The 26,971-nt window shown below is 54.9% G+C and overlaps 4 protein-coding genes across 5 annotated transcripts; 2 read left to right on the forward strand and 2 right to left on the reverse strand.

The window, feature by feature from the left end:
• Positions 1–461: 461 nt before the first annotated feature.
• Positions 462–3,729, forward strand: LOC130600901 (kelch-like protein 31). The gene is made up of 2 exons (XM_057412592.1): positions 462–1,835; positions 2,821–3,729. The coding sequence occupies exons 1-2, from the start codon at positions 646–648 to the stop codon at positions 3,551–3,553; spliced, it is 1,923 nt and encodes a 640-aa protein (XP_057268575.1). The 5' UTR covers positions 462–645; the 3' UTR covers positions 3,554–3,729.
• A 1,450-nt stretch (positions 3,730–5,179) lies between these two features.
• RPL11 (ribosomal protein L11) lies at positions 5,180–8,377 on the reverse strand. 2 transcript variants are annotated; one of them, XM_057412587.1, is made up of 6 exons: positions 8,319–8,377; positions 7,881–8,031; positions 7,446–7,552; positions 6,932–7,063; positions 6,123–6,233; positions 5,180–5,255 (listed from the first exon to the last, which is right to left on the reverse strand). In XM_057412587.1, exons 1-6 carry the CDS (start codon positions 8,322–8,324, stop codon positions 5,226–5,228), a joined length of 537 nt encoding a protein of 178 aa, XP_057268570.1. In that variant the 5' UTR covers positions 8,325–8,377; the 3' UTR covers positions 5,180–5,225. The 2 variants fall into 2 exon arrangements, with proteins under 2 accessions (XP_057268570.1, XP_057268571.1); XM_057412588.1 differs by lacking the exon at positions 5,180–5,255 and adding an exon at positions 5,727–5,747.
• Positions 8,370–12,484, forward strand: PPT1 (palmitoyl-protein thioesterase 1). Its single transcript, XM_057412579.1, is given in 11 exon segments — positions 8,370–8,434; positions 8,555–8,741; positions 8,743–8,878; positions 9,029–9,138; positions 9,904–10,031; positions 10,337–10,407; positions 11,215–11,317; positions 11,403–11,493; positions 11,586–11,684; positions 11,866–11,937; positions 12,362–12,484. Coding segments are annotated over 11 exon segments (1,185 nt in total).
• A 1,815-nt stretch (positions 12,485–14,299) lies between these two features.
• On the reverse strand, positions 14,300–26,575 carry CAP1 (cyclase associated actin cytoskeleton regulatory protein 1). The gene is made up of 13 exons (XM_057412544.1): positions 26,562–26,575; positions 21,768–21,880; positions 20,874–20,974; positions 20,329–20,406; positions 17,868–18,011; positions 17,686–17,771; positions 17,062–17,167; positions 16,783–16,960; positions 15,928–16,115; positions 15,669–15,792; positions 15,492–15,574; positions 14,896–15,039; positions 14,300–14,527 (listed from the first exon to the last, which is right to left on the reverse strand). The coding sequence occupies exons 2-13, from the start codon at positions 21,859–21,861 to the stop codon at positions 14,444–14,446; spliced, it is 1,410 nt and encodes a 469-aa protein (XP_057268527.1). The 5' UTR covers positions 21,862–21,880; positions 26,562–26,575; the 3' UTR covers positions 14,300–14,443.
• Positions 26,576–26,971: the final 396 nt, after the last annotated feature.

Consider the following 26,971-nt stretch of genomic DNA (forward strand, 5'->3'; position numbering starts at 1 on the left):
CCCTGCCAAGTTTCAGACTGGAACTGGGGGAACATTCAAAACCTGCATTATTGTTGCTTGTTTTTCTTCCCCCCCTTCACTTGCACCCTGACCCCAACGAGCCCAAGCAGTCAGCCAGATGCCTTGCCATGCCCAAGGGGCTGTGGGGGACACGAACCCCCTTTTCCTGCCGTGCTGGGGTTCATCTCAGCTTGTTGCTGTGTAGGAACCTCTATCAGAGCCGCTGGGACTTGATTCAGCCCCATCTGACGTGGGCTTGAGTCAGCAGAAACACACCCTGTGATCTCTGGCTCGCTCTGTCTGGAGTCTGTGTCAGCCCAGCCAGCAGAGCAAGCATGGCTCTGCACCCCAGGAACCAGTGGTGCTCCCCGGTTCCACCCAAAATCCCACTCCTCTCTTATCACAGTGCTAGGGCTGGTCGAGAGTCCAGAATCCCCTCTTGCAGTCATGGCCCTCGATGCCTTTCACACAGGGCTTGGGAGGCAGTTTCCATCCTTCCTTTGGGCTGACCCAAAGAGTGTTGAGTCAGTGGGAGGTTTCCCTTTGTTTCACTGAATGTCGTAAAGAGCAGCAGGATGCCTGCACCCCTGCTCCAGGGCTCCTCACCTCTCCTTTCTCCCCAGGTCCCATTCTGGTTCTATCAAGATGGCACCCAAAAAGAAACCCCCCAAGAAGCCCAAGGTGGATAAAGAGGCTGCATCCACCCCCCCGGTGCCGGTGGAAGATGCTTTGCTGGATGTCCAACACCTCAATCACTTGAAAAGTCTGTACGACAGCGGCTCCAACGGCTTCCACTGCACAGCCACGGAGGTCGAAGCCCCCGAGCATGGAGCCAGCCTTCTGGAGGGGATGAACCAGATGCGCCAGAAGCTTTTCCTTTGCGACCTCACCATCGCCACCAAAGCAAAGTCCTTCGAGGTGCATAAACTCGTCCTGGCTTCCTGCAGCGAGTACTTCCACCGCCTGCTGCGGAGGGACCCTCAGCTGCACCGCGTGGAGCTCCACGACGTGTCCCCGCTGGGCCTCGCCACCACCATCACCTATGCCTACACAGGCAAGCTGAGCCTCTCACTCTACACCATCGGCAGCACCATCGCCGCAGCCACCCGGCTGCAGGTCCCGGCGCTGCTCAAGATGTGCAGCGACTTCCTCATGCGGGAGCTGGCTGTGGAGAACTGCGTCTACATCGCCAACATCTCCGCCACCTTCGGCCTCAGCCAGGTGGGAGATGCCACACGGGAATTCATCCGGGAAAACTTCCTGGAGTTCTCCAAGACCGACCAGTTCATGAAGCTCCCCTTCGATCAGATCAATGAGCTGCTGATGGACGATGGCCTGCAGATACCCAGCGAGGTTGCTGCCTTCCAGATTGCTGTCAAGTGGCTGGAGTTTGACCCGAAACGGGTCCGGTATGCTGCTGACCTCCTGAGCAACATTCGCTTTGGCACAATGTCTGCTCCAGACTTGGTCAACCATGTGCAGCCTGTGCCACGCATGATGCAAGATCCACAGTGCCACAAGCTCCTTGTCGATGCTATGAATTATCACCTGCTCCCCCACCAGCAGAACAGCCTTCAGTCTCAGAGAACCAGGATACGGGGAGGCCAGAGGGTGCTTGTCACAGTTGGGGGTCGTCCAGCGTTGACTGAGAAGGCTCTGAGCAGGGAGATCAGCTACCGGGATGCAGAGGGAAACTGGCATAAGCTGACAGAGATGCCAGCAAAGAGTTTTAACCAGTGTGTGGTGGTGATGGATGGATTCATCTACGTTGCGGGTGGGGAAGACCAGAACGATGCCAGGAACCAGGCCAAGCATGCTGTGAGCAGCCTGAGCAGGTAAGACAGGCCCCATGTGGCCGTGCAGGGGGTTCAATCTAGAGCCAGCCTTGACCTGCTCTCTGGTTTGCCTGGGTTCATTTTAAGGTCTAATTACTGCCTGTAAGATTCCTATTGCCCTTCAGGCTTTCTTGTCTTCACCTCCATGTCTCTCTTCACCATTTAAATGACAAGGTTTGTTTCCTAAATCCCCACTGGATCCCCAAGGGATTACTAAAAGAAAAAGGAGTAACCATGGCAACCTGACATGCAGTATTTGGTTTGCAACATAAACCTGACCTCCCCAGTGGCTCTGCCCGTGGCTTGGCTCAGCCACCTGAGACTCCACACACAATGTCAGTGTCAGCACTGCTCGAGGCCAGCCCTGTGTGGCCACTGATCACCCCACTGCAGATAGGAGCTGTCATGGGCTCTTTCTCCTGCACCAAGGGAGGCTGAAGGGACCCACTGACTTCCTGTTTCTGGCCAGTAGAAGCTCATCCCCCTTCTCCAGCCTGGCCTTAGTCCTTGTGGCATTGCTCTGAGGACCTGGCAGCTCCAGTTCCCTGTCTCATGGGCACAGAGGAGCTGGCTTCTTGTCATGTGCTTGGCTTTGGCTTGGCACGGTGGGCAGGAAAGGCTTGTCCCTAGGTCCTCTTCTACGCACCAAGACCCAATAGAGGGGGCTGTGATAGTACTTGGGGCACCTCAGATCTATAGCGCTCTCCATTTCCAAGCCAGGTTTAGAGCTGTGGTGGAAGGAGCACTGCTGGGCCGCCCCTAGAGTTACAGCAGCAATGCCAGCAGTCACAGGCAGGATCTAGTCCTGTGCAGTGCTGTCATCTCCATCTGCACTGCCTGTCAGGAGGGGTTTTTACTGCTGGAGAAGCAGAGAGGTTCTTCAGAGCACAAACTGCCTCCCCCAAAGGCAGATGTCTGGCAGGCCCCACCTCTCCCTGTGGCTTTGATGCCAGTCCTGGGCAGACAGATCTCCCTTGGTCCCCAGGTACGACCCTCGCTTCAACACATGGCTGCACCTGGCCAGCATGCAGCACAGGAGGTCACACTTCAGCCTCAGCGCCTGCGATGGGCTCCTCTACGCTGTGGGAGGGCGCAACGCCGAGGGCCCTTTGGCATCCGTGGAGTGCTACATCCCCACCACCAACAGCTGGCAGAGCAAGGCGAGCCTGGAGACACCGCGCTGCTGCCACGCTACCACGCTCATCGACGGCAAGCTCCTGCTCACTGGTGGCTACATCAGCCATGCCTATTCCCGAACCGTGCTCTGTTACCATCCCAGCACCGACTCCTGGAGGGAGCAGGCAATGCTCAGCACCCCCCGGGGCTGGCACTGCGCGGCCACTGTGGCCGACCGAGCCTATGTACTGGGTGGGAGCCAGGTGGGTCCCCAGGGCGAGCGGGTGGACGTGATGCCCGTGGAGTGCTACAGCCCAGTCACGGGGCAGTGGAGTTCCATGGCACCGCTGCCCACGGGGGTCAGCACGGCCGGGGTGGCTCTGCTGGAGGGGTGCTTGTGCCTGGTGGGGGGCTGGAACGAGAGCGGGAAGAGGTATCAGAAGTGTGTTCAGTGCTACAACCCCGACCTCAATGAGTGGGCTGAGGACAAGGACCTCCCTGAGGCCACTGTGGGTGTCTCATGCTGCACCATCACCCTCCCACGCGCCCTGAGCTCCAGGTCTCGGGCCAGCTCTGTGGGCTCAGCAGCAGCCAGCACGTAAAAAGTCCCGGGTGCCACGTGGCTTATGCCAGCAGCTAGGGAAGGCGACAGAGCTCAGAGGTGTGGGGTAGCTGGATGGGGAGGCACAGTGATGGCTGGAGTCACTGCAAAGCCTCAGACACTCTTGTTCCACCACGGCAAGTTTGGAACACTCTAGAAGACCATCTTCTGAGCTACCTGCATCCCCGTCCCACAGCTGAGGCAGGGATTACTCAAGCAAGGCTGCTGAGCATCAGGGCAAACACTCTTGGTTTTGTTCCGGTCTTTGCACAACACAGTGGAATAATATCCAGGAAGCCAATGCGCTGCTGAAGGGAACCCCAATGTGCCATGAAGATGTCAAGACAAAAGCAAAGCAGGCTGCTTTTCACTGCTCACCACAGTTCTCATGCAGGAACTGATCTTCCCCTGAGAATTCACAATCTAAGAGTTCACCTCAAGCATGGAGCTACACCACAGCAGAACATCATTCCCATTCAAATTCCACTTCCCTTCGTGTGTTTCAGCATGCACAGCACACACTGCCCTGTGTATCCTGGAGTGGGCTTCATCCTGAGCAGTGCTGGCAAACTTCCCTGCTTTACAACTGCAAATAGGCTTGAGAAAGGAAGGGTCTGGTCTTTGAGGGAACACTGCACAGTGACTGGGGCAGCGTGTGCAGACTAGCATAGAAGTGAGTTTGCCCCTTAATTTTTTTACTGTAGCTTTTTATTGTAAGGTGCAGGAGAAAACCAAGCACAAGAGGCAGAAGTAAAAGGGTGTTCCTGAACCCCACTTGTGTGACCTGCCCTGTCCTGCAGGGAATCTTCTCTTTAAACAATAAAGACCATTCCTTTGCAGGGGAGAACTGTCTGGCTGGGTAATTACAGCAGTGTTAAGTTCACACGTGAAGCATTTTAACAAAGAAGCTAATCTCTTTGGGATTTTAATTGCTTCTGGATTTCTACCACTCATTAAGAGCACCATGATCTGTGGGGCAGAAACAACTCCACCAGCTGCAGGTACAGGCACTTGGGTCTCACACCACCCAAGACAGCAGCTTGGCTCCAGGGTTCTGCTGGCTCATCCCAGGTGTCCCTCCAGGGCACAGGGTTTGAATCCCAGTTTAGAGACACCACGGGCCTCAACTCATCCCCTCAGCCCCTTGCATAAAGAGCCCTCAACCACACTTTGGCTTTATAGCTCTGCTTTACAAGAGTGTACATGTGCCATTTCCTTGGGAAGCCAAATAGTTCCAGAGCATCCAAGTTTCTCCCACTGACTTGGACTCCCTCATTCACTAGGAGCCCTCAACACTGCAGCGTGGTCTGTTGAGGACCAGACCCAGCACTGACTGCCCTCCCCTCCGATGTTCAACCCTCCAAAACTCCCACTCAACAACTCCAGTAGTCAAAAAAGCATGTATTTGTTTTCTTCTTTCTACACCCACTTGCAGACTCCATAGTTCTACACGCCATCTGTGCAGCTGGACGCAAAGTAGAGACAGCACCACATACATCCAACGCTTGCTCCTGAGAACAGTGTGTTCTCCTCGTGTCCGCATCCTTCTGCTTCCTTTGGAGTGCCTCTTGCTCCCAGCAGCCTCCCAGGTCAGGAGGAGCCCCCACAAAATTCACAACAGGAGATGGAGCTTAGAAAAATTTATTTGCCTTTTTTTTAGTAACAGGAACTGTTCATTTGCCAGGAAGGATGATGCCGTCATACTGTGAGGGAAACAAAAGACAGGAGCAAGTGAGAATGTACCACCAGGTAGAGGTGCAGTGCTGCTGTGCAGGAAACCGAGCTGCCACATTCACCCCAGGCCAGGCAACAGAGACACGAAAACACTAGCTCTCGGCAGCCAGCTGCTCTGCTGGTGGCTTCCAAGGAGGGGACAAGCACTAAACTCTGCTCAGCAGCCCAGTGAAATCAGCAGCCCACCCACCCTTCACAGGCAGATCTGACTAAACTACACTCATCCCTTTTACAGTCCAAAGATACAGGTCCTGGAGGAAGCTACACCACAGCAAGCAGAACCACTCTGCAGGAGCAGGCTGGCACCTTCCCGCACAGGGTACAATAACACAGGTGTGGGCAGAGCCTCCAGACAGACCATCCAACCCCTTCCACCTTTGAAAAAGCACCACCAATTCCCATCTGAGCATTTCCAGCTGAGCACTCAGCATCTTCCATTCGCTGCCCAGCCTGGCTCAGAGCTGTGCACAGATAAACCCAGACAAACTCCTTTCATTTGGACTACTCCATCCTCCGAGTCCAGCAGCTGAGCTAGGAGCTGTCAGACAAATCCTAATAACCCTGCCTCACCATTCCTGATCCACGCACGTGTTAAACACCTGCAAACACCACCTGAGAGACTTACACAAGAGCTGACACTCCCCCAGCTATGCTGCTGCAACTGCTCTTTGAGTTCAGCACACACAAGAGAGGCATGACCAGCACTTGCACCCAAACACAGCCCCACTGCTGCAGAGCACCAATAATCAACAATAAACTGATCTCCATCTCCTCCTGCCCAGTGACTTGCTCCCTGCTAGGAAACTCTTGGGATACAAAACAAAGCTGGAATTTACCTTTTGCTGGAACCAGCGCATGGCTTCTTCCTTCCCAATTCTGTGCTTGGCTCCGATGTTGCCAGTCCTGCGCTTCTTGTCAGCGATGCTGAAACCAGGCCTGCCCAGCACCTGCCCCGAGAGCAGACCCACAGCACTGCTTTATTCTGCCACTGATTTTCTTACACTTCACAGTTTTTTAGGATGGAAGGCTGGACCTTCCACATCAATAACGTCTCATTGCTCGATTCACATTCAAGACCCAGAGCGTTATCCTCAATGTAAATACAAGACTACAGGGAGAGCCCCTGGGGTGTGCAACTCGGCACCTATACTGGAGAAACTAAAACAAGCATGGAAGATCCATACCCACAGGCTCTAGAGAACAGATCCACCGGCCAGCACTGCTAACATGGGTGGAACAACTTCCCTCTGCTTCATACATTGAACGTGAGGCACAGCACAATGGAACGAATGAGACCCACCGGCCCTCACACAGCAGAGAGCCTTCCAGCAACAGCCATCCTTCTGCATGCATTCCCAAAGCCCCTCCTGCACCTTCCTCCCCCAAACCCAGCACAGCCTCTTCAGTGCTACTTCAGGAATACCAGTACAAGCAGCAGCACTTCCTTCTGAAGGGGCTTTGTGTGACACATCATAAACCTGGAATTCTATAGCCACCCCACTCAGTTTACATTGGAATTTTTGGGGCATTTTCTACCATGCAGAGCTGGGCAGCAGGTTATCATTAGCAAGCCAGTTATCATTCTAGGTTCCTTCTAGAGCTTTCACACAAGCTCAGTGGCTGCAGGGAAGCAGGGGATACGCACCACGTAGAAGTCCAAGCCATAGATACCAATGCTGGGATCGTATTTAATCCCCAGGTCGATGTGCTCCTGGATTCCAAAGCCAAAGTTCCCGGTGTCTGAGAAGTTGTTTTTTCTCAGCTCGTATTCTCGCACCTGCAACAGTGATTGTCAGTCACTATTTCATCATCGACTGCAGAGGCAGCAGTCCTGTGTGTTCTACCAACTGCCACCATCCCAACTCACTCACACGCTACTTCATCCTTAGTCCTAAGGTTTTACTCCCGAAGTCTGCTCACAAATCACTGCAGTGGAGACAGAACTCCAAAAGAAAGCAGAAACCACACCAACTCACTTTTAAAAACAGATGGAAGAGCGAGCACAGGAATGGTGCAAACAGAGGTCCGTATCAGGGTGTATCTGGGACTGACCTGTCACCAGCTCAGCTACAACATTTCAAAGCACACATCTCTTCAGCTGGAGCAGATTCAGTGTTGCTCTTTCCCAAATCAAAGATCCAGACCAGCTGAATTCCTACCTTCAAGCCTTTCTCCAGAATCTCCTCTGCTTTGGCCCCACGAACCGTGCAATGAACAGCAATCTTCTCATTTCTTCTGATTCCAAAGGATCGCACAGTGTATCGAGCTGCAGGCAGCAATAACTACACTTAGAGGCTATTCAGAGGATTCCCACCCAGGGAATTCATAAACAGCTTAAGACCAGCAAAGAAATCAATTTAAAAGAAAGGGAACAGCATCAAAGCAAAGGCAGGTTCCCTCTCTGGGGAGGGGGGGAGAAGAATAAGCAGCAGCCCCAGTCTGGAGGCAGAACCGACTCCCACCAGCCCCGGTACGTTTCAGGCTCCCAACTCTCACCGCCAGGCCAGACCTCACCGAGACCCCCCCTGCATGCTCAGGGAGAGGCACCGCGGCTGGAGCCGGGCAGCAGCCGCACCGGGCACACGCAGCCTCACCTTTGGAGAAGACGGGGGTCTGGCCCGTCAGCTGCTCCAGCACCTTGGCCGCCCGGGTGAGCCTGTCCCCGCTCTCCCCGACGCAGATATTGAGGCACAGCTTGCGGATGCGCAGCTCCCGCATGGGGTTCTCCTTCTCACCCTGGTCTTGCTGCGGACAAACGACACGGAGGGTAACGGGGGGGATGCCGGGGACACGGCCGCCTGCTCGCCCCACAGGCCCGAGGAAGCCTCATCCGGCCGCCAGGCCGCGGCCTGTCATGGCAGCCGCTTCCCCAGTGCAGCCCATCGGCTCTTCCCTACCCATCCCGGCCCCGCAGTGCTCCCTCCCGGCCTCCCCCGCTCCCTCCCGCACTGGCGGCGGCCGGGCCGAGCCCCGCTGAGACCGGATGGCAGCGGATAGAGACAGCGCAGCCCATAGCAGGCCCCGCCACTCACCGCCATGATGGAGGCGGGGAAAAGACCAGCTGGGTGCCGCCGCGGGGTCTTATGGGACGGAGCGGTGGCAGCGCCCTCTGGCGGCCGGAGGACTGTGTGGCGGGGCCCTCACCGCCGTGAGCCCTGCCGGAGCCCCGGAGGGGTTGGAGCTCCTCCCTGGGAAGGGGAAGCCGAACGCGCCGGTCTGGATCCAAACACCTCTCCCGGTGTCCACACGCTGAGCTGGACGCCTGCAGCGCGGCTCTCGCTCCGTCCGGATGGCACCAGCCCAAGTCTGCCCCTCCTTCTCCCCTTCCCCACCTCCGGTTTTGCCCCTTCGCTTCCAAAGGAGCAGCGTTGGAAGGGCCGGGACACGCCGGACCGCAGCCGGTGCCGGGCTCGGCCACGGGAGGGCACCAGGAGCTGGGGCAGACCTCACCCCCTTCCGCGTGACCCGCTCCGGCCGCCGGTCATGTGCTCAGCCAAGATGGCGGCGCTCAGCGGAGCGGTGCTGGCCGTGCTGGGGCTGCGCCTGTGCTGCGCGGCTGCCGCCGTCCCCCTCGTTATCTGGCACGGGATGGGTGAGCCTCAGGAACCGGGGCCGGGCGGGGACAGGAGCCGTGTCCTCCTCCGGCTCTGCGGAGGCCGGGAGGTGCTGACCCTCCTCCGCCGGGCCTCGGTGGGGGCCTGGGCAGCGCGGTGATGGTGCGTTGGGGTGTTCCCTTTCACAGGAGACACTTGCTGCAATCCGCTGAGCATGGGCTACATTAAGAAGATAGTGGAGAGTAAAATACCAGGGATTTATGTTGTGTCTCTGAAGATTGGAAGCAACCTGATACAGGTAATGGGGTGCTGCCGCTCGTGGTTCTGCGGGGCTGGGTGTGGCAGGTCTGAAGGTGCAATGCCTGCCTCTGATACTCACCTGATTCCATGAGGATTCCTGTTGTGCTTTCCTTGCTAACCTTCTTTGTGAAGCAAACAGCTTTGACAGGTAGAAACTAAAGAAGTCTAGGTCCTGTCTGCAGAAAAGAACTGGGTACAACCAAATCCCAAGTCTAAATTGGATTAATACACAAAACCCCTAATTAGCATTCTGACCACCCCAGGTAACATGAGGGCATATGATAAGATACTGTGCTAGAGCAAAACTTTCTCCCTTACCCCCTTTTTGATTTACAAGCATTTATTCACTGCATATCTTTAGTATAATGAGGATTTATTCTGTGCCTTTGTGGGGTTTTGGCAGTTTTCTGTAGCCCTATGGGATTTCTTTAGTCTCTCAGGATTCCAGTGCACTGTGTGTTATTTCCTGGGATCTGGAGGAGATGGGTGAAGTCTGATTTGTGTGGGTTTATCTCTATGTATGTACAGGCACAAAATCTGAAGGGACATAAATTGCAAGAAGCCTGGGGAAACGTCCCTGTTCTGTATAGGGCAGTTTTGTCAGGCAGAGTAGGAACCAGCCGTGAAGGGAAGTGTCAAAATGAGCATTTCACTTCTGTCATAGTGGGGCAGCTCAGGTCCTCTTTCAAAAGCAAAACTGGAAGCGCTGTATGAGCCACTGTGAAAGGACAGGTTCTATGTTCTAATCTATCTAATCCCTCAGGATATGGAGAACAGCTTCTTTATGAATGCAAACGACCAGGTGAGAGAGGTGTGCAGCCAGCTGGCAAAGGACCCTCACCTGAAAGGAGGCTACAATTCGATGGGCTTCTCCCAGGGAGGCCAGTTCCTGTGAGTTTACCTTTCTGATCCATTTCCAGGGGGTTCTGTAGGGTTTGGGGTTCTGATTTAAAACTCTTGTGAAGAGCAGCACAGATGGAAACAGACAAACCCCTTCCTACAGGCAGGAGCGCTCCAAAGAGGCAAGAACGCGTTTGCCTGGGGCCCTCCTCCACCAGGAAGGGTTAATTCTCTTTGCAAACCTTCCCCAAGCGCCCAAGCCCACACTGTGGCAAGCTGAGAGCTGTGGGAAGCTGTGAACCAGCCCCGGTGGCTGGCACGTGGAGCCAGCTCAGCACCTTCCTCTTCCCACACAGGCGGGCGGTGGCCCAGAGGTGCCCTTCTCCTCCCATGCTCAATTTGATCTCCATTGGGGGACAGCACCAAGGTAGCGTCCTGTGAAGCCCTCACACCTCCTAAACCACCTTGAAGGGAGGGGGGGGTTGGTGCTCTTGTTTTTTTACCTCTTCCTAAAATCTGACCATTTTCTTATGAATTACCCTGTCCCTTTGTTCTCCGAACCTCGTGGTCTGCTTGGGCCCAGTTGTCAGCAAACTTTGTTATCTTGTGTCTTGGTCTTGTTTGACTGGCAATGAGAAGGGGCCTTTGTAAGTAGATAATTTATTATCTGCATGGAATTCTATACTTTGGAGCACTTGGGATTAGTTGGGATTAGGCAGAAGAAACTACTAAGGAGGGAGCAAAGCCTTGGTGAAATGAAACCTTCTGGGTCACAAGGGTATTTTATAATCAGCATCTGGAAGGTTAAAGCTCCGAGGAACGGGAGGTGCTTTTTGCAGCAGATAAAAGGCAGTATGAAATGGCATTGAAGAGCTCTGCAGTTAAGAGGGGCTGGCAATGAATTTCAGATTCTCTCCCCTGAGAAGTTCCAGAGCTTGAGTCTATTTCTTTGTAGTGTAGTGGGAAGACTTGGAGGGAACCACCCCAGACCTCCTGGGAGCACAGCCGCTGAGCTGCCTGCTGTTCCTGCCTCTGCTCTCCAGGGCAATACCTTCAGCCCAAGAACCCCCTCCATTACCTCTGTAACTCCCGGGGCGGGAGGGCTGCCTGATGAGATTGCAGGATTAAAGGCTACCTGATCCCCTGGGTAATTCCTGCCGCTGCTCTGTAAGAGGGTGGTTCTTTACCAGCCAGAGGGATTAAGGGATTTCAGTTGCACGGCTCCGTTCCCCAGGCGTGTACGGCTTTCCACGCTGCCCTGGGGAGAGCTCCCATATCTGTGACTGGATCCGAAAGACGCTGGACCTGGGTGCCTACACACAAGCCGTTCAGGAGCAGTGAGTATATTCCTCAGGCTGCGGTAGCGGGGCCACGTTAGAAGCTCTCGGTTTCTGTCTGATCTTTGGTTGCACCCTTTTCCAGCTTGGTACAAGCAGAGTATTGGCATGATCCGCTGAAGGAGGATGACTACAGGAAAAACAGCATCTTTCTGGCTGACATAAACCAGGAGAGGGTGAGGACCTGGGGTTTTCTTTGCAGGTGCAAAGGTGGTTTCCCTGTCTGTGAGCTTTCCAGGGACTTGGATCTGCTGTTGCTTTCCTCCAGGGCATCAATGAGACGTACAAGAAAAACCTGATGGCTCTGAAGAAGTTCGTGATGGTGAAGTTTCTCAATGATACCATGGTCGACCCCCCGATCTCTGAGGTGAGGCAGGCAGGGTGCTTCTGGGTGCTGCTTCAGTGCTTGGCTCTGGTTTGTCCTTTGATGGCAGAACCTGAGGTTGCTGAGGCTGAGCCCAACCATAGGCCTGATACTGCAGGGGCTGGTGAGAGCCTCCTCATCTGGAACCCCTTCAGTAACCAAGTTCTTGTTTTAACTCCAACAGTGGTTTGGGTTTTACAGAAGTGGCCAAGCCAAGGAGACCATCCCGCTGAAGGAGACCTCGCTGTACACAGAGGTGCGTTCTGCTGGGGCTGAGGGCTTGCTGCTCTTCATGTTTTATAGTATCCCTGGGGCCTTGAGGGGCTCTGACCCCCACAGCTCTGCTCTCCTGGGGCATCGCCTCCTCTTTCCAGCAGCTGTTTGGGAAGGCATTTCTGTCCAGGCGAGTTTGGGCAGTGGGAATTACAGTGGTGGTCTCATGCTTGTGCCTGGCTCAGGATCCCCTTCAAGCCTGTGTTTAACACACACTGCTCCTTTCTAAAGCCTTGCTGTACGTCATCCAAAATGCCTTTTTCCCCCTCGATGAGGAGAAGCTTTGAAGAGCAGAGGTGGGACCCACCTGAGCCTGGCAGCCACTGCTGTTGCCACAACACATCAGCACCTTCCTCTGTGCCGGGTTCCCCATAGGAAGGCACCTATGGTCCTGCTTCCCTCCACAGGATCGCCTGGGGCTGCAGGAGATGGACAAAGCAGGGAAGTTGGTGTTCCTGGGGGTGAAGGGGGATCACCTCCACTTCTCCGAAGAGTGGTTCTACACCTCCATCCTCCCCTTCCTCCAGTGAGAGCACTGGGGGGGGTTCCAGCACTGTAGTTAAAGCAGCTGCTATGGGGTAATGGCACTTTCCATGTAGAGCCTGCAAGGATCCGGGGAAGGGGAGGAAGAGGGCCCTTAGCTCAGCAGCTCCAAGGGGCACGGTGGCACCTCTTATTAAGAGACCAGGATTTCTCTGGGTGGAACTGCACTCCCGTCCTGGTGCACTGAGCCTTGCCCTGGCTCTGAAGCCCTTTGTCCTGCGTGGGCCTGGGTAAGTCTGCTCCAGAGGTTTCCTCTCCCCTTGCCTGTTCTCACAGGCCACAATGGCAGTATTAACTGAATGCACTAGTGCAAGAATTGAGCATCTCGGCAGGATGGCTGTCTGCAGAGCAAAGACATTAGAGCCCATCCTTCAGGACTGGGGCGGGGGGGAAAGGGGCAAGTTGAGGTTTTTCTGGGGGAAAAGGAGGGGTTTGCATTAAGCAGGTATTAACAGCTTGAAGTTTGCAACTAATGGCACTTTTGTACAGCAATCGGAACCAATAAAAACTTTAACCAACTAAAACCAGGTGAGATTCAGCAAGTACTCTGTGATGTGAGGTGGGGGGGGGTCAGGAAAGTCTGTATGTGCCCATGGGGAAAGCACACAGAGCACGTTGAGCAGCTCGTCCTGTGCCCCCAAAGAGCAGACAAGAGCCACTGTAATGAGCAAGTTGGCATTAACTTTATTCTATCTTCTGTATAATCTTAAGTACATAAGAAAGGTTTTTTCCACAAGCCTCAGGAGAAGACGAGTACAAGTCACAGGACAGTCTCAAAATAAAAAAAAATTGCATATTTTTGTGGGGTTTTTTTGTAAGTTTTGTACTAGAGAAAAAAACATTGACACTTTACAGAGGAAATGCATTTAAGATATGCTTATGCCACCCGAGGCGTTGGAAAAATGAAGGTCAAAGCACGTGCAGCTCCCTTTGTGGGCAGTACAGTACTGTGCCTTGGCTCCAGCGCTGCTCCAGGGCCCTGGAACAGGGGCTATGAGCTTCCACCAAAGGAAAGAGCCAAGTAACAGGGGGAGGGTGAGAGGATTCACTGTATGGGGACCAACTGCAGATGAGGAAGAGAGTGATGAACCGATGGGATCAGCTCACGTACTTACAGTCCTGCACTCCTGACCCTGGGCTGGAAAGGGACAGGCTCAAAGAACTGCCCTGGAAGACTGAACCTGAGTTCAGCTGCTCCAAGAAGGAAGCCCTGGAGTGAAGATTCCCCTGGGAGAGCGAAGAGCTCATGGAATATGAGGTGCTCAGCTCCAAGATACCAGCCAGGAGGGAAGTGCAGCCCCTGCGCTGCGCTCGTCCTGTGGCACTGGTTAATAGAAAGCCTCCTGACATGGCACAACTGGAAATGCACTGAGCTAATAGGAATGATGAAAGAGAATTGGGGGTGGAATGCTGCAGCCCAGCTCCTCAGCCTTTGGTCCCACAAACCCATTCCCAATAATGCCACCAACTAGTACCTAGAGCTGGAATTAGCAGCTTCCAAGGACCTTCTCAAGACATCCACCATAGCAAGTGGGTCCTCGGGACCCTGACAGACACCGTTACTTGTTCAAAAGGGCACAACATTCCTCTCTCACGTGAAGAGTTTCCTTAAAAGCAATGTAAAAAACCCCAAACACCACCTCCAAAAGCCAACTGCCAGGACTGGCTGTGAACCTCACCATCAACCTGACTCCATCAATTGGTGCAGTGAGACCAGACAAGGGGGGGGAGGGAGGAAAGAGAATTCACCTTCCTGCTAATAGATGTGGACAATAACCGACCCAGCACCTACACCAAGCCCCAGTGCCGGCAGGCAGCTGTGTCTCTCGGGTAGAGGAGAAGCAGTTTGAGAGCAGAAAGGTACAAGAAACCTAAAAGAATCATCTGAAAGCAGATTTGTCCCACAGCAGGGCCAGGGGAGGACGTGAGCCTTGGAGCTTTTGTGCTTAGCCAGCGATTTCCGTCACAGTGGTAACCAACTTCTGACCGTTCCACACTGTCTTGAACTGTTCTGGGACAGGGAATTCAGTCTGCAGGGTAAAAATAGAAACCTATTGTTAGAAACCAGCTGGGGAAGGAGACCAGGAACTCCTCCCACTGCTTCAGACATTTCTTCCCTCAGATACAGGCTGTCCCCTCTCCTGTAGCACAAATGCTGCCTGTTCTGCCCCAGGGAGATCCTGAGGAAGCAGCAGCTCCCACTAACAGCAAGTTTCTTGCTATAAAGAGCAACCAACTTGATTTGCTGCTTTTAACATCAGATCCACAACCTCCACAAGCCAGAGCCTGGAGCTGTCCTTCCAGACCTTGCTGTAAGAGGTCTCAAAGGGGGCTCAGAGCACTCATCCTGCCCTGTGTGACACCAGGCCCCCGGAGCCAGCTCCATCCCGACACTTACGAAGTCCCCAGCCTCGGTGGGAATAAGGACGTTCATCTCGGATGACTTGGCACTGACGATCTCGCAGTCGAGGGAGCTCTTGCTCAGATACACGTGGCAGCCGTCTGTCTTGTTGATGGAAATCGTTGGCACTTTACCCATTACCTGGGGGCGGGCAAAGCAGCAGTTAGAGGAGCGGTACCTGCACCCAGGCGACCACAGTGCTCTTCTTTTTGCCCTTGCCTTCAAGGCAAGAGGTTTGAGCCCAACCCTGGATGCACCCCTGAGTTACTTCTTGGTTTGGTCTCTTTAGAACATACAGGGAACAGTGAGCACATCCCAAATCAGACACCAAACCTTGGATCAGAACAGCCTCTCCTGCTGGCCTCCTGCTTTGGCAGCCCTCCTGTGCTGCCTGCCTCACACAGACTCAGCTTCTAACCAGAGCCCTGAAGCAGCTTCAGTGAGGCACATTTCAGCCCTTTCCTAAGGGCTGGCCAAGCACCAGAATGTTCCTGTTCTGGAAATAAAACTACCCAAGGAGGCAGATGCTACAGGCACCGGTTTGACAGCGCAAGGCTCCCACTGCAGGCAGAGAACAGGTCGCAGGCACTCACCTGAACTTTGATGTCCCTACTGTTTATGATCTCTACGATGCCCACCACGTCATCAAAGACCAGCCCTAGCTTCTTACAGTTATCTGCAAAGACAACACAGAGGAAGCCACGAGAAGGTTATGGAGGCTCACAGCAGCTCGCAGCAGCAGCAGCTCCTCTCGGGCCTTCTCCACTTACCGAGGGTGATGGAGTTGATCTTGCCTTTGATTTGGAGCGTGCTATTTGTGCACTTGAAAACGTACGCTACCTGCTTCAGCTCTGTGTCGCTGATTACCAGGTTAGTGGCATTCTCCTGGTTTTCCTGAAGAGGCAGGGAAGCACATTGTATTCCCTGAATGCAGACCAACTGCTCCATGTGAAGAGCAGGGCAGCGCAGGAGACCCTCCTCCTGCCCTGCTGCACAGCTCCCATCCCTCCCACCCGCTCATGCACTCACCACTCTCCACTTTTTGCCCTCTAATTCTAGCAATGCAGGTGCCTTTGGAGAGGTTTTGGGGGCGGGATTAGCATTACAGGCTGGTTTGGGAGCAGTGAAAGGTTTGGGTCCACTTCTCACAGGACCCCCTTGGTTCTTCAGGGCTGGATTCTTGTGGGTTTTCATGTCATCTGAAACATGCCTTAAACCTGCAAGAGAAGTCACACCTGAGGTCCGGTCTCCTCCAACCAAGGGTGCAGCTTCACACACACCAGACGTGGGTGGTTACAGCAATCCCCACAATTCCATTGTCAAAATGCAAATGGAACTGGATGATCTTAAGGTCCTTTCCAAGCCAAACCGTTCTGTGATTCTATGATTACTGAGACTGGGCCTAAATTGAGGTCAAGCACAAGTGGCAGCAGTGAAAGAGGGAGCAAGAAGACTGCTGCAATATTGATGAGAACACAACAGAAGGCACCAGGTCTTCCACTTCTGCAGGGAAACCCCCTCAGCCAGGCACCTCACTGCAGTTTCTGACTGTCCCCATACACTGAGCAGCTAACACAAACAGGGAATGAGCTCTGTGCTGATGTGAATCGGTGCAGAACTGCACCTTCTCTACTGGCAACGTGCAGGAAGCTCTTTCCACTCCAGCCAGGGATTAATCTCTTGCCACGTGTGACAGATGAGGCTGAGAGATCCCAGCTGTGCTCCCTCTGTCCCCGTGAGCTGCTTCAGGGGTCCCAGCCTCTGCTCTGAGGAGATGCCCCCTTGTTTTGAGCAGGGGTATTGAGGGAGAGCAGCAAAACAAGGCCTCCCAGCACAGGCATCCTGGCTCGTGGATGCCCTCCCTCGGGTCCCTACTTCACCTACCAGAGGTGATGCCTTCGCCCCGGTTGATCTGGGCAAACAACGCGGAGCGGGAGGCAGCGTCGTCAGCGCTGGAGCTGCTGGGGGCAGGAGCAGGAGGCGGAGGAGGACCCGGGGGTGGAGGCGCAGCCCCCGCGGGGGGAGCAGACGGTGACTTGGTCCCTTCTGTGGCTACAGGACCCTGCAAGAGGCCAGCAGGGGAAAGGCAATTGCACAAGTTCCGCGCCTGCTGCGGTAACCCCGCAATCCTCCTCTCGGAGCCTCCTGGGCTGCGGCACTCACCGTTTTGCTCCAGGTCAGCCCCGTGGTGTGAAACTCTTTGATATAAGCCTGCAGCTCTGTCCAGATGCTCAGATAAGCTTTCACCCAATCCACTTGCTTTTTATCTCTGAGGACACAAGGAGATCGTGAGGAGCGACCAGGTGCATTTGCCATTAAAACCCAAGGACTACAAACGGCTCTTTACATCCCTCCACCCCTCAGCTACAGGCAGGACCCGGCCGGGCCAGCCCAGCAGCTCACACCTCCAGCACCGTGCTCTAGGTTCAGCATTCACCCTGCACCTGCAGGCAGGAGGCCGCAGGCTGCTCTGCACTGAGACCATTTATAACTGAGGAGTCCGGTGCTTCCAACAAGACCCATCCCCAGTGTGCTGCCCTGGGAAACAATTCAATGATGGGAATGCTGAGACAGGAGCAGTGACAGAGATTCCAGCTACAACAGGAATACAAGGAATCTTGTCCCTAAGGATCAGGAAAGAACAGCTAAGTAAGGCTCTGTAAATATACCCTGCCTTTAAAAAGAACGAATCCAGGACCAAGGCAGCTGTAGTTGGATACTGGAGCAGCCCCTACATACCCAGTTATTTGTGTTCCATGGCATCTTTAAGGAAGAAGGTGAACTTACACATCCTTGTACTCCTTGAGGATCCGGTTGGTATAAAACATGGCAGCATCGGTCATTTCCTTCACATAAGGACCAGGCTTTGGAGCCTAGAGGAGAAAGAACACATTGGCACGGAACAGCCCACCAGGGAGCCGGACTTCTCCCACCAGCCCAAGGAAACCACTTCCCGCTGGACTCCTCACCATGGCCACCCAGCCCAGGGCAGGGATGCTCTCGCTGACGGCTGATAAGTGGTTGAAGAGTTTGCTACCACGGTTCTTCTCCCTGAAGTTCTGCACCACCTGGATCTGCTCCGAAATCGGTTTCAGAAGCGATGAGAATGCATTCTGCAGGACAGGAGGGACGATGAGAACGTTACTATTGCTCTGGAATGGGCTGCTCTGCTCAGGTGAGAGTTACTCAGAGGAAGACTCTGACTGTTACAGCTCCTGTCCAGGCTCGGCCCTCCCCATGAGCCACACTCAGCCCCACAGCCTCGCTCCTCCAGGGCTGAAGTCAGAGCTCCCAACTGGATTGGTACAATGGGAGTACGCCAAGAACCGTGACTCATGTTCCATCCAAGAGGCACTGACAAAGCCCGTTAGCAACGGGGACCAGAAATAGCATTTGCCTTTCCTGGGTTCTTTTGCTCCAAGACAGTTTGTCAAAGTTTTCCTCTCCTTTAGAAGCCCTCAAAGATCCAAGGCAGGATCTTGCCTTTTGGGACCTACAGCCTGCGCGACAATGGGGGTCGTGCCATTTCTCAAGTCACCCCATCAAGCTGGACTTCAGGATTGAAGCCAATGCTCCTCAAGCCAGTCCAAGCCTTTCATATCTGGATGATAAGAACTGTGTCTGTGTGGTGTTCACCTGGAATATTGACTGGGTGTGCTTGGAAGTCTGAGGGCAGAGCAGCCAGTTCCAGACTTCCAGAGATGCCTCGGGCATCTTTGCTTTCCTTTAAGCTCAGGCAGTCTCCTGCTGGTGGCAGCAGTGAGGGACCAGTTTGGGCATAACTTGCTTTTCAAAGCCTTGGCTTTTCCTTTTGATGTCCCCTTCCACCGTTTCCATGCAAAGAGAGGTTCTGAGCCCCAGTGGCCAGGCTCCACTTCCAGAAGCTCCAGCCCAGCACCACCGTCAAAAAACAGGATGGGCAAATTCTTCACCACAAACAATGCCAGGTCATACGTTTTGCATTTGACCTCACAGAGCACTGTGTTCAGTTCTGGGGTCCTCTAACATAAAAAGGACATGGAACTGTTGGAACAAGTCCAGAGGAGGCCACGAGGATGCTCAGGGGCTGGAGCACCTCCTGTATGGAGACAGGCTGAGAGAGTTGGGGCTGTTGAGCCTGGAGAAGAGAAGCTGCATGGAGACCTCAGAGCAGCTTCCAGTGTCTGAAGGGGGCCTGTAGGGATGCTGGGGAGGGACTCTTCATTAGGGACTGTAGTGATAGGACAAGGGGTAACGGGTTAAAACTTAAACAGGGGAAGTTTAGATTGGATCTAAGGAAGAAGTTCTTTACTGCGAGGGTGCTGAGGCACTGGAATGGGTTGCCCAGGGAAGCTGTGAATGCTCCATCCCTGGCAGTGTTCAAGGCCAGGTTGGACAGAGCCTTGGGTGACCTGGTTTAGTGTGAGCTGTCCCTGCCCATGGCAGGAGGTTGGAACTGAATGATCTTAAGGTCCTTTCCAACCCAAACCATTCTGTGATTCAATCTGGCTGCTCCAGAAGTGACAAGGCTCCTGCAAACCAACCTGCACAAAACCCTGCACTAGATTAAGCTTGTGTGTGGTTCATGGTCCCTGATTTACACAAGGTGTCAGTGGCATTTGTAAGCAGATTCCCAGCCCAGAGGCTATGCAGAGCAGCGCCCCAGCAAGCCTGGTGAAAGGGAAACAACCTCCAACGCCGAGTTTGGGGAAAGAGATGCAGCTGGGTTTCACAGGGAATAGAAAATTAGCACAGAAATCCAGCTACTGGTAACAGGAGAAGCCATCACTGAGCCAGATCATAACTGCCAAGAAAAGCAAGGTGGGATCCTGTTGCTCAGGATAAACAGTTCTCAGCAGGGAAAAGCCAATGCATTTGGGATCAGATTCTCAGCCATGCATCCTGCAGAGAGGCAGCAGCCCAGGGTATAGTGTTAAATTACTTGCTAAGGACAAATCGATTCTCAAAGCCCAGCCACTCAGAGGCCATTCAATAGAGAGGAGCGCCTGTTCTCCTTCAGGCTCACATAATGAAAAGCACACTCTACACAAATCCCCCCATGGCTCCTGGCCCAGACAAGTGTCTGTCTGCAGGCTGCATCTCAGGGAACAGCCATTGTGCAGTGCTGGTGCCAGGTGCCACTGGAGACAGGCACCACGAGACGACACTCAGAGGCTGCTCAGCTACAGGAACCGTGCTGCTCCAGTGCCTGGACAGTGCCAGGTCTGCAGCTCCCAGAATGAACCTCAGGAATTCTGCTCAGCAGTGGTGAGCATCCGGAGCAGTTCTTGCTTTCAGCAAGCACCACCTCGTGCTGCGAGCGTCTCCAGCCCTCCTCCAGTTCCCCTTTTGGAGCAGCTGTAATGGCCCAGGTTCCCCTGTGCTTGCAGCCGTGCCCAGCTCCGAGGTAAGAGCATAAGGGCTTTATGAGAAGTGATTTCCCACACTTACCTCTGTTGGCTGCTGATGTTGAGATGCCATCACCAGGAGAGCCCTCTCGCTCATCAAACCCGCATGAACCATCTCAGCCTAAGAACAGAGAGAAACATGAGGGAGCTTCCCTCGTATCCAGCGTAGCGCTGGGCCGTTCAAGCTTCTGCTACCCCCAACTCCTAGTCTGTAAGAAAGCAGCTTGCTGGAATCAGAGCATATATTCATGGAGACACCCATCCTCAGAGTGCAATAGCTCTCAGGCTGGGTAGTTCAAAGGCCTCTTTTAAAGGCATGGACTCTAAGGAGAGCTAGACATCTAACTACCAAAGGTTGCAAGGAGGAGGTTTTATTCGTCATGTGTATGTAAAGAGAAATCTGCTAGGGGTTATCTGGGCATCTGCATCTGCCCTGAATCCCCAGGGCTTATAAACCTCCTAGAATGCAGCACTGAAGGAATGTTTATAGTGTTGTCAGCAAACACTGACAGCACATTTGGCCCATAACAGCCCTGAAGGACAAGCAGCACCTATGTGAAGCAGAGAGAGAAGAACACGAGTCCTTACATGCTTCTGCACATCCCCACCAACTTCTTTGCTGATCCTGATGTATTCAGCTACTGGGCCAGCCAGGAGGGCATCGAACGCCTGCACGTACTGAGCCACTCCTGCAGAGAAGGAACCAGAGCACAGGGATCAGTGAGAGGCACTGGGCTGAACCTCACCCAGCTCCCATCACCCACAGGCAGGGCTCAGGCTGAAGCACGCAGCTGAGCAGGGGAGCTGCAGGCACAGGAAGTCCTTATCTTGGCAGCACCGTAACCGCAGCAGGATCTGCTGCATAACTCAGTTCCCCTCTGCACAGGCAGGCCCTGCAACAGCCCCTGCACACCCAGCCCATGCAACAGCCCCTGCACACCCAGCCCATGCAACAGCCCCCGCACACCCAGCCCATCCAACAGCCCCTGCACACCCAGCCCATCCAACAGCCCCTGCACACCCAGCCCATGCAACAGCCACCGCACACCCAGCCCATGCAACAGCCCCCGCACACCCAGCCCATGCAACAGCCCCCGCACACCCACCCCAGGCAACAGCCCCCGCGCACCCAGCCCATGCAACAGCCCCCGCACACCCAGCCCACCCAACAGCCCCTGCACACCCAGCCCACGCAACAGCCCCCGCACACCCAGCCCATGCAACAGCCCCTGCACACCCAGCCCATGCAACAGCCCCTGCACACCCAGCCCATGCAACAGCCCCCGCACACCCAGCCCATGCAACAGCCCCCGCACACCCAGCCCATGCAACAGCCCCCGCACACCCAGCCCATGCAACAGCCCCCGCACAAGCACTGCAACAGCCACTGCTGCGGTTCAACTCTGCCACAGCTCCCAGCTGACACTTCAGCACAGGGACTCCCATGGGATGATGCTGCTGGGGAGGTGCTGAGTGCCTTACCTTTGGAAGAGCCATCTCCACACATGCCAGGCCCTTGGCACACCGTCTCCAGGCGCTCCACAGCCTTCTCCAACCGCTCCACCAGTCTTTCCATATCTAGCACCGTCCACAGCCTGCACAGGCAGAGGACAATTGTTTGCACCCTCTGAAGGATGAAACTCAAGACACCAAACGTGGAAGAGGGTTTTTATCAGCTGCTCTGGTGCAAGCTCTACCAGTTCAGAAGGGTAATTTCTACCTAGCTCTGCGTCCCAGTGACAGCAGAGTACCCTCACGTTAGCAAGGACATTTGGATTACTCACAAAGCCACCCATAAAGCTACCTTTTATTGCCACAGCCACTCCTTACTGGTCACACAGTTCCTACTCCAGTCAGTGAAAGAACTTCTTGCACATATAAGAATACAAAACTTCCATCTCCTAACCTTGTATCGACACCACTCAATAAACCAAAGGTGTGCTCAGCATCTCACTGCAGTCAGCACTTGGCCAAAGCCCAGCTGTGACCATAGAGCACAACTGCTTCAGGTTAGAACTGGGGGGGCTTCATTCTGCAAATGCACCTGCAGGGACCTCCTGGAGCCCTGAACTAATCCAAGGAACATCTCTAACCTTGGCATCACTTCAGTGCAGGCCATCAGCGTGCCCAAGGAGCCTCCCTGGCACCCGCTGCCATGTGCAGCTGCACCAGTGAAGGCGGCAGAGCGGCCTCTGCCACAATGGGCCCCTGTTCCTCCTCCTCCTCCACAGGCAGTGCTGAAGCACAGAACCTCCTCTGCGCAGGAAGGAGGTTGAGGGGCGCGAGTCCTTCGCAGAGTCTCATCTGGAGAGGGCTGGAGCCATAAACTCCCCATTCACTACTGCTCTGCAGAGCCTCTGCCCCAGGGAGCAGGACAAGGCATGCTCCAGGCGCACTCATGCACGGGGAATGCAGGGGGGGCAGGCAGCAAGTCACCAATCCCATTTCCATCTTATCACCGCTCATCGGAAGGTTTTACAACGTGAATCACAATTATGGCCTGGCCACAGCTTCCTTCTTACTGCAAGAGCCCAAAACCCTGCCTGGAGGAGCACGGCCCTCCCAGCATACCCAAAAAGGGAGGCAGGGTTTGCCTGCAGGAACTGATGCAGGATCTCCCTCGGAAACGCCAGCTGAACTTCTAGGGAGGGTCCTGCTTTTGCTCATGAGCCCTCTCGGCCCTGCTCCAAAGTTCTCACCCCGCTTCCCGAGGATGTGGGGCTGATCCAGCATTACTCACTGATGTCACAAGACAAACAAGGCCGTTTCCACCCCGCTTTCGTCTGCTCGCGTCAGAAGCGGCAGCAGCACTGCTGGGGGGCTGGGGGAGATGAGAGATGCCAGCCCCCCCTTTCCAAGGGGAAGAGCGCGGTTTCCTCCTCTGCGCAAGAGTGAGCCAGAGGACGCGCTGCGCATGGAGCTGCACGGCAGTGACCGGATGGCTTCCGGGCACACAGAAAGTTCAGAGAGGCCAAAACCTGTGGGCAGTCACCCATGTCATCACCAGCCATGAGGGCCTCCTTCCTTCGGAGCCCTGTGCTCCTGAGCACAGGCGCATCGGTGCTGCCGCAGCCGAGGACGATGCATCCAGAATGGGGCTCACGTCTCCAAGTGGGAGCGCAGCCAAGAGCGGGGTTCTGCCTCCCCCGCACACCACAAAAAGGGTGGGTTTTCCCCCTTGCACAGAGCCACCTGTTAAGGAAATGCTTCGAGAAAGCAGCGAGGGAAAGGGGTGCAAACGGGGCTCCAGGAAGGGCACCAGGTTTATGGAGCGCCGGGCAGCCGAGGCTGCTGCTCTGCACCACCGATCCCCAGCACATTCCACACGAGGCTCTAATCTGATCAGCCCCATTACCGAGTCACAAACTGCATTGCAAATCAGGATTACGAACCAGAAAGTCCAGATGGAAAGCTGCTTCCTACCAGCAGCAATAAAACACGCTGCTGTGAGGAGCGTATCGCATCCGTTTTGGATGCGCTGTCGGGATTCATGTCCTTCTGCAAGAAAGAGGTCCTTGAGAGCCAGGTTCCTTGCTGTTTGACACGGCCTTCCTGGGTTTTCCTGCCCGAAGGCACGAGCTCGCGTTGCTCGACACCAGCCTTGTGTACCTGACGCTATCTGCCCGATGGTGAACTCCTTTTCCTTTCTGTTTCATGGGCAGCATTAGGACAACTCACAAGATAAATCACTCGGTCAACAGGCAGCAAAGCCAGAACTAACTGCAAGCAGCACAAAGTCCTTGAGCAGGCAGCTCTATCTTGGTTCCTCCTTGCTAACACTACCTTGACTCACCCTTGCTATGCCCTTTCCCCCGTGGATGCAGCTTTCTGCTACCTACACACCCCTGTGGAGTGAAATAAAGAGCTTCAGATGTAACTAACCTCCACAGGCAGAGTCTGCAAGCCAGAGAGGTTAACATTTAGCTAGGGAAAGAAAGATCACAAGGCAGACCTGCCTGGGCTCCTCTAAACAGCGTTGTGTCTATCGATCACTTTGAACGCAAGGTAATCGGTCAGTACCAACACGCTGCCTTTGGGGCTCTCAGTACAGTGCACATCATCAGCTCCCATTTGCCTTCTTTAAAGGGGAAGCTGAGACACAGGTCACTGAAGCCTCATTTCTGCTCAGCACATCATCCTGTGCTCAGGAGGAAAGAGAAAAGCATTCAAGCTTCACCACGCTGCCAGGAGACAGCAGTGGGGCCGAGAGGAAGCTCTCTTTTGGGACTGTAAAACAGGATTTAATCTAGGTCTGGTTTAAAGTCAATTGAACTTTGATTACCAGTGGAGCGGAAGCTATGGACTCGCAGCAAACACGTGTCACCCCGGGCCAGAAAGCCCATTTGTTTTCCTAGCACATCAGGTTAATTTATTACGTCGCCTTTATCTCTGTCAAAGCTTGGGAACGTGGGTTTGAACATCCTGTACCACAAACAGGCTTTTATCCACGCCTGCACCCTGATGATCAGAGCATCGAAGGGAAGGCACCAGGTACCCAGAGCAGACCCTGCACCACGGCACAGTACGAGGAGTTTCCTGCTTGGAGAACATCAAGGAGCCGGCACATCCAAAGGCTCCTCAGAGCAGTGAGCGAGTTCACACCAAACAGGCAGAAATGAAATGCCTCCGGTTGCCTGGGAGAGCGCATGAACCCGAGCCCTCCCTCAGGCGTTCTGGAAGGCACAGATAGCAGTTTCACAGCCGAAGCCAGCCCAACCTACGCCTCTGTTCAGATTCAGCTTTTGTGCAGCCCAGCACACGCTGTCGGCAGCACGAAATCTGCATCAGCTGCTTCCTGTTTCGACAGGCAAAAGACGGGATCGAGATGGGACAACTAAATTAGGAACATACCACGGTTTGTTTCGGAGCTGACACTGGGATCTCTCAGGGGATCAGCAGCCGGATGATTTCCAACATTTCCCTTTTCCGAAAGCCCAAAGAATTCCTTTTTCAACAGTTCAGCTCATTAAGGAAGGAATTACTTGCAGCGAGACGGGACTCAACTGCCTGAATTTGGTCGGGTGACAGGACCAGCCACGAGCACAGGACAGCTATTGCCATCCCAGCGGCTGCCAGGGCAGACCTCTGCTGCCCGCGGCACACTTGTGACACTGCTCCAGACCCATGGTGCCTGCGGCTGGTATTTCACAGCTACTTTATCTAGAAACCCAAAAGTGCGTAAAGAAAATAGCACAATCCATCTGGACCCTCTTTAACTCCCCCAAATACCAAATCCTGCCCAAGTCATTAAAACTGGGATTTGGGATTTCTACTCGAACATTAGGAGATGGTTAAAGCATCGTCAAAGCAAGCACAAGGGCTCTTTTTGCATCCCAATGATACAAAATGAGAGGTTTGCACTTGCCAGACTCCCCTCATTCCCATTCCCTGTCAGCCCAATGAATCCACCAAGGAAGTAACTGAGGATCCTGGATCTAAGCTAAAGTGGACACGGTACCAAGCTCTGTGTCAGGAATCCAGAGACATCCGAACCCTGGGAGCATCCCTACCCAGCTGCGCTGCTCAGGCTTGGCTGGACTTTGCTACACGAATAACGGGGGGGGGGGGGGGGGGGATTTTTGGCTTTCAGAAAGCTCAGGAATACCGCAGGGACACGAGGATGGCCTCAGGAAAACGCCGGGAACACATCAGCTTCCCGATGCCAGCTTCCCGGTTTTAGCGATGGGCATCGACAGCCCAGGCCTTGCGAACTGCAGACCCCGACATGCAAAACCCCACGACCTGAAGCACATGGGATTTTTCCCACTTTGCTATCCCAAGAACCAGCGCAGTCGCACCTTTACCCTGGCCTAACCGCAACCGGAACGCAAAAGACGGCAGAGAAGCAGCCGCAAGCCGAGGACAGGAGCGACCCCCGGGGCCAGCAGAGACCCCGTGTTCGGGAGCATCCATGCTCCGGGCTCCAGCAAACCCACCCCACTGCAAAGAGCTGCCCGCCCCATCCGAGCACACGCGGCTCCCGGCCGGACCGACAGCCCCCCCCCCCCGGGAACCGCCCCGTCACCGGGGACAAGCGGCCTCGCAGAGCTCGGTACCCCCCTTGCCGGATGCAGGCGGGGGCACCCCCGGGGCCGGGCCCCGCGGTTCACTCCACGCAGAAAGCCGCGGAGAGGCCCGGTCACGGCCCCGGAGGGGAGCTCTCCCCGCTCCGCCACCCAACGAACCCGGAACCGAGGCGGGTACCGGAGCCCCGCAGCCGGGCCGGATCCTCCCGCCCCCCCTGCGCCCGCCCCGCGGTCCCGGTCCCGGCCTCACCTCCGCTCCCGCCGCGCTGCTTCTGCTGTGGGCGTGCGCTGGCTCGTCCCCGGCATCAAAACCTTCCTAGAGGGCTCCCGTGCTTAGGGATAGGGAGCGCTTTGTGCTCGGACCCTCTTTGACCCGAGGGTCTCAGAGCGCTCAGCAGACGCTGGGTAAATGTTGGCGTTGTCGCGGCTTTGGTGCTGGAGAGACCGAGACCAGGGCGGTCAAGGGCAAAACAACCGGGAGCCAGGCGGAGGTACCCGGGGCCAGCCCGGGGTTATCCCCACCCAGCGCCCCGCGGCTGCTTCCACCGTCAGGGCAGGGTTTGCTCTTCAAAGGTGCCTGTGCCGTGGTCAGAGGAAGGGCAGCGGCTCCCTCCTGCTGCAGGGAGCTGGGCCTTGGGGTCCCCGCAGGGGCTTGGAGCT

Source organism: Pezoporus wallicus, unplaced genomic scaffold (assembly GCF_028554395.1).
Source record: "Pezoporus wallicus isolate ANWC-B61680 ecotype Strahan unplaced genomic scaffold, APGP_CSIRO_Pwel_v1 contig_12604, whole genome shotgun sequence".
Taxonomy (NCBI): Eukaryota; Metazoa; Chordata; class Aves; order Psittaciformes; family Psittacidae; genus Pezoporus; species Pezoporus wallicus.

Bases quoted from the DNA above. Each gene is read 5' to 3' on its own strand.
- CAP1 (XM_057412544.1), bottom strand. From the start codon at position 21,861: ATGGAAAGACTGGTGGAGCGGTTGGAGAAGGCTGTGGAGCGCCTGGAG. The intron at 20,975-21,767 runs GTAAGGCACTCA...CCTTCTCTGCAG, and splicing joins TGGAGATGGCTCTTCCAAAG to GAGTGGCTCAGTACGTGCAG. The intron at 16,961-17,061 runs GTGAGTGCCGCA...GGCCTCTTGCAG, and splicing joins GGCTGACCTGGAGCAAAACG to GGTCCTGTAGCCACAGAAGG.
- LOC130600901 (XM_057412592.1), top strand. From the start codon at position 646: ATGGCACCCAAAAAGAAACCCCCCAAGAAGCCCAAGGTGGATAAAGAG. The intron at 1,836-2,820 runs GTAAGACAGGCC...CTTGGTCCCCAG, and splicing joins GCTGTGAGCAGCCTGAGCAG to GTACGACCCTCGCTTCAACA.
- RPL11 (XM_057412587.1), bottom strand. The intron at 7,064-7,445 runs GTAGGAATTCAG...TCACTGTTGCAG, and splicing joins TTCTGGAGAAAGGCTTGAAG to GTGCGAGAATACGAGCTGAG. The intron at 5,256-6,122 runs GTAAATTCCAGC...TTTCCCTCACAG, and splicing joins TGCGCTGGTTCCAGCAAAAG to TATGACGGCATCATCCTTCC.